The 6,359-nt window shown below is 36.8% G+C and overlaps 1 protein-coding gene across 1 annotated transcript; it reads right to left on the reverse strand.

Annotated features, from left to right (window-relative positions):
- Nucleotides 1-4,225: 4,225 nt before the first annotated feature.
- LOC149400967 (protein SLENDER RICE1-LIKE 1-like) lies at nucleotides 4,226-6,042 on the reverse strand. Its single transcript, XM_089611962.1, has one exon. It carries the CDS (start codon nucleotides 5,856-5,858, stop codon nucleotides 4,344-4,346), a length of 1,515 nt encoding a protein of 504 aa, XP_089468088.1. The 5' UTR covers nucleotides 5,859-6,042; the 3' UTR covers nucleotides 4,226-4,343.
- Nucleotides 6,043-6,359: the final 317 nt, after the last annotated feature.

The following is a 6,359-nucleotide window of genomic DNA, read 5'->3' on the forward strand; positions in this document are numbered from 1 at the left end:
GAACTCTATATAATAATATAAAAAAATAACTAATGTCATATAAAAAATCAATAACTTTAATCATCGACTTAATCAAAGGTAAGGAATTTAAAAAAAAAATTCTTTTTTTATCTCATTAAAATTACGCTTGAGAGAGAGAGAGAGAAAGAGAGATACCTGAATAGGAAAAAAGTGGGTAATTCTTGCTTCGCCAAGGCCTCGACGATCTTGACAAGAAAAGCCAACTTTGTGAGAGCAAGCTCATCCGACTCGGCTGTGCCCGATCAAGACGCAATACCCCCGGTCTCGTAAACCGGAATAGGAAAAAGGTGGGTAATTCTTGCTTCGCCAAGGCCTCGATGATCTTGACAAGAAAAGCCAGCTTTGTGAGAGCTGGCTCGTCTGAATCAATTGTGCCCGTTCAAGACGCAGTACCCCCGATCTCGTAATCTCCGCCGTTTTCGTCGTCGACTCGTCGTAAAAGTCTTCGAGTCCCTTGAAAGCCTCCTAGCTCAACACCGACTTTGGCGTCACAATGGTCGAGACGGCTGAACCCCATCCAACTCCACAACCAACGCCTCTAAACCCGCTATTTCCACTGTTGTAGGCTTTGAGAACGTTTTGAGAGAGACTTCTCAAGGAACAGAAGCAGAGAAAGCAGATCCAATGAATGCAACGAGGGAGGGCTTCCGGAGAATCACTGACGGCCTATAGACGCCGTTGTTGTAGTTAATGGCGAGGCGATTGACAAAGATGACTATTGAATCTGGAGGGCGTGACTATTGAATCTGGAGGGCGTTTTGTTGAAGAAGCATATTTTAGTCCCAAATTATTGTAATCCTTTAGTTTTGATATGTTTTAAAATGTCTGTCATTTTGGAAAGGTGCTGTCCAAAAACCGTTAGTCATATAATTTCTCCAAAGTTTATCGATGGACTTCATCAAACACATGTGATTTTTCTTTTCTTTCTGTTTTTTATCTCATTAAAATTGGCTTTCCTCTCACTAGTCATATAATTGTGAGTAAGACAAACTCCAACCAACACTAAATTTGGTATGTGAAATGACACATTTGATGTGGGTTTGCTCAAATCCACACAAAATTTTACACCAAATTTGGTGTAGATAAATAGTTCCCCACCAAATTTAGTGTGAGACTTTCATCTACACAAAATTTAGTGTAGCACAATTTTTAATTGCAAGTTCACCCTTAAAAATTAATTATTTTAACCCTAATTCAAATAATTTATGCAAAAAAAATAAATATTCTCAATTAAAAAGAGAAGAAATAAGACAAAATTAACAAATTACATAACATTAATTAAACACAATACATACTAAATATAGTATCACCACAATTATACTAATAAAAATAGACATACAAACTCAATAAAAATAAAACTATATACGACATAATTAAAAAAAAAGTGCAAATTGAAAAATAAGAGTGCATGCATAAAAATAAATAAAAATACGAAGTTAAATTAATTTTTCTAAAAAATTCATTGTGCTTTTTTATTGATTAAAAATTTTAATTTTGTAATATTAATATAGTATTTTGTATTGTTGTAAATTAATTTAATATTATTGATATAGCATATCAATATAATATTTGTAATATTATTATTGATATAACAAATTAATAAAGGCGTTACGATGCAATTGATAGGAAGTAATATTCAAAAGTATAAAAAGAGATTTTATTTTTTTTGGTGTGAGATTTGATATTTTGGGTTGGAGATGAAAACACTGTTGTTGCACCAATTTAGTGTAAAAGTTACAAGAATTTTACGTTATTGATTGGAGATTGACTAATAACTGTACATGTATTTTTTTAATTTATAATATCAATTTAAATTCCTTTTTAGATACTAATTTACATGCAATATATTGAATTATTTCTCGAGCTTATCATTTCATGGGTGACTATATACGACGAGGCATTGAAAATGTAGATATAAACAATATATATATATTATTAATATATATATATATATATATATATATATATATATATATATATATTAAGATTGGGGTCGGCCCATGGTTTAGGAAAAAATGCCTCATAAGCTATTATATCTAATTTTTTTTAATATATGTTTAAAAAGTCCTAAGTTTATTATTCTTACCTAAAACCACATAATAGCTTGGGCTGACCCTAACTAAGACATAGTCTTATAAATATAATGAATTTGCTATAAAATAATTTTTCATTAATTGTAGTTAAATAATCATGTCTTATTATTAACATGATCAAATTTACGTAAATACTCAAGTTTGCGTAATATACAAATGAATATATATAAAATGCTCAAACACATCATTGAATGTGACGACCCGACTTTTCAGACCGTCTTACTTATCTACTTTTTAAGCTTTTAAAAATATTTGAGGTGAATTTTTTTTTTTTAAACATGACTTAAAATATAAAGTTTGAAAACTCATGACTTAAAAATAAATTTTCATTTAAATATTAATAATAATTGGTATTATTATAATAAAACATACACGCTCATATATATAAGTAACTTATATATATATATATATATATATATATATATATATATATATATATATATATATATAAAACGTAAAATGACATATATATTATGTTATAAATTAATATTTATATATATATTATTTATATATATATATATATGTTAACTTTAATTTGCTATAATATATATATATGTAAAGTATGTATATATATATATATATGTAACTTATTTATAATATATAACATATATATATTGTATAACTTATATATCTTATATTCATATTTTGTAATCTAAAGAGTATATTAAATTCAAAAATACCCTAAAACATACATAAAAGAAAAACTTCAAAAACCACCACATAAAAAAAAATCATTCTATACTACTGTACTAAGAAAAAAAAAAGTCAATCGAACACAAATAATTTAGCCTTTTAATTAAACTTGAAAATTTGAGATTTTACATTGAACGGCTATTTTTTTATAATTAACAAAAAGAATTAGCAAATTAGCAATTCAAAAACTTGTAAGTGGCTTAGTTCTTAGGAATTTGATATATATATATATATATATATATATATATATATATATATTTAGAAATTAATTTCCCATCATTTCCTTACCTCTAATGATAATTATATTAAATAAAAATATTTGATTGAAAAAAAAATTCTAATTAGAAATGATGTAATCAATTAATAAATGTGATTGGACAGCTGATTGTATCGGTAACCACTCACTAGTGCACAGCAGTAGATCGAAAAAGATTGATATAAAAATATAAACAATATCGGATTTAACATTTAAGTAATTTTCAACTGGTTCAATTCAACTTCAAGTAGTAGTAAGAATAAATGATAGTAAGAGAAAAGTAGTGACATTTGTAACTTCATTTACACGTGTGGACATGTCCCCTTCCTCTGAAAAGGATTGTATAATTTCCATGCACCCGAGGAAAAATGCTGAAAGTAGAGAAAAAATTTAGCTGAACCCTTTATTTTTTTTGCTGATAAACATACAAGGCTTTCGAAGTCTGTCCCTTTAAATGACTTTTTTTTTATTGACATGTGAATACTTAAAAAAATATTTATTTAATTTAATTAGGTGGTAGTGGGATGAAAATGGAGTAGAAAATTAAGGTCACTCGATTTTGATTGAACAATAATTCAGAACCACCGAACACGTAATCTTTTGAAGCTATAGAGAGTTTGGTAGCAAGTAGCAATAATATATACCCAAAAAATAGGATCGTAGCTATTGTACGTTAGATCTTGAAACCATTCCTTAAATAGTCATATATACATATATAGTAATTAAATAAACATCACTTCACACATGCCTATCTTTCATTCACTATCCAGTTATAATGATCACCGCACCACAACCACCTGACTCACATCAGAAATTTACCCTTAAAACATCATGCTAAAACTCCATTAATTCGATTAACTACTACGCAATTATTGTGTGTGTATAGAATCTCATGTTCTGAGTTTCCACAAAAAGCAATTAATTGTGACGACACAAGCATATTTGTGGATACGCACGTCCACATGTTCACAATAATCAAATCTTAGGTATAATAAATAAAGGAAGCCCACGCAATTATTCAACTATCTACTAATTATGCCCTCTCTCTCTCTCAGTACATATAATTATCAATCATTTCCGTGAAATATTTCTTCTTTTATTTTTACACTGCAACTATCCAATTATGGCAAAATGGAATGAGAGAGAGAGTTCGACAACATCCTTCAGACTAGGCCCGCACATCACGGCAATATCTTTCAAAAAAACAAAAACCTTACAAACAATTAACCCAAAGCAAGTAAGAAAATAAATAGGGTAAAAAAAAATAATGTTTAAAAATATTAGAGGGCAAGGGTATTTTTGGAAAGATGCAGGGGTTGCCAAGCCGAAGCGGCGATGAGAGGTCGAGTGTGCCAGCCGAGCGTGAGACACCCGTCTCTCTCCTCAACGCAGAAGCCCTCCGCCGAAAACAGAGTCAACAACATGCTGGCTTGCTTGAAGGCGTTGGAGCCGAGCTTCACCGGCTTGAAGCCGGCTCGAGCCATCCTCACCCTCCACGTGTCCAACGGCTCGTGTCGCTCCAGCCGAGCCGGTCCCTCGCAGCACACCACGTTGCAGATCTCCCTCTGAATGTACATCTCCGCCAACGCCTTCTCCGGCTGAAGCTCGCACGCTTCCAGCGAGTCGAACATCGTCGAGTAGTAGTACAGCGACTCGGTGAACCGCTCCAGAAACCCGACCCGGTTGTGATCCGCTTCCTGCTCCACCACCGTCACCACGCGCGGGTTCAGCGCGTGGACCCACTCCAGGACGCTCTCCGCTGCGAGGGAGGCCATCCCGGGGTCGTTAAGCAGACGGTGAAGCTGCATGACGGAGTTAACCGCCACGGCTTCCCCTGCCGCCACGTGGAGCATCCAGGGACGGACGTCGTCGAGTTTAACGGCGGCCACGCCGCGGAACGCGAACCGGACGTTGACGGAGCGGGCGAGCTCGGCCAAGCGGAGACCGACTTCGCGGAGGGAGTCTCGGCCGTCTGGAGACGGAGGTCCGATTCCGGTGAGGCGGAGGGAAGGAGGTCCGCCGGGGCGTAAGGCTAGGGCTTGGATCAAGGCCGGCCATTGGAGGCCGTGAGCGAGGCTGAAATCGATGACGTGGACGCTGTCGTAGCCCTCGAAGGCCTCGAGAATCGCCTGGTTGGCCGTGAAGTGGGCGAATTTGAGGTACGGACAGGCCTCGTAGAAGTTCTGGTAGAGAATCTCGCTCTCGTACGCCGTGAAAGACTCTCCGCCGACGCCGGTGAAGATCCGACGGCTGAGAGCGTCGATGAAGCACCCGGCGACCTTCCCGATTCCCCGCTCCGAGGTGACACGTGTCATGAGCAGAGACTGCATGTCGTCGATGAGCGAGGTCGCCGCCGGGAAATCTCCGCGCTGCACGGCCTCGGCGCAGGTGAGGAGCGCGTGGACGAGTCGGATCCCGGAGTCCTCCTCGGTGGGAGCCCAGTGGAGGTAGCTTCCGTCGGAGACTAGGTCCGGGAAGTCAGGGAGGTCGTGGTGCTCCTGGTTTTGGATGTGATCTGAGTTGAACTCGGAGAGGAGAGAGTCGACCCAGGAGGCGAGGTCGGAGGGGTTGTAGAGCACGGAATCGACGGCGGCGGCGGCGGCGGAGGAGTCGGCCATGGCGGTCTCGAGCCTCTCGAGGTGGTGGGCGACGTGAGTGAGGTCGGAGGATCGGACTTTGTAGCCAGCTCCGGCGAGGAGGTTGTCGATGTCGGCAGTGGGCTTTCCCATCGAAGAAGACGACGACGAAGATGCGGTGGTCGTCGAATCGTACGGTCCTCCTTCTCCTCCTCCCATCGGGTTGTGTTTTATGGGTATTTGGTTTTGGGGGGTTGTGTTTTGGGTTCTGTGTTTTCAAAATCTTTCGATTTTAGTTTTGTGGGAGACAACTCAAAACTCAAGGAAAGGGTTTTGAAGAGTGAGAGAAAGAGAGAGCCAGAGAGCGTTTTAGTGTGGCATGGCTTTTCTCTAGTTACTTTTTACATCACCTGTTTCAGTGTGTAATCTACAGTGTCTGGATTAACTTTTCATTTTTAATAAATCTAGTAGAAAGAAATATTGAATACTTGATTGGATATTTTTTTATTAATATTATTAAGGATCTCAAGTTAGGTTAGATTTTTATTTTTATTTATTTATGTTTTGTAAGTGCATAAGAGATAAGACTGTAGAGAGGCGGCTTATTAAGGTTAAAATTATCATAATTTATCTTAAAACTATTTCTCAGAAACGTAAGTTTGATTTTGAATATTTTTCAGTTTAATTAAGCTGAAAATCTAGATCAATGTTAACGAGACC

Source organism: Urtica dioica, chromosome 4 (assembly GCF_054948205.1).
Source record: "Urtica dioica subsp. dioica isolate 48M chromosome 4, U.dioica_male_clone48M_v1_H2, whole genome shotgun sequence".
Taxonomy (NCBI): Eukaryota; Viridiplantae; Streptophyta; class Magnoliopsida; order Rosales; family Urticaceae; genus Urtica; species Urtica dioica.

What these genes read in the sequence shown, in the direction of transcription:
- LOC149400967 (XM_089611962.1), bottom strand. Translation starts at nt 5,858, where the DNA reads ATGGGAGGAGGAGAAGGAGGACCGTACGATTCGACGACCACCGCATCT.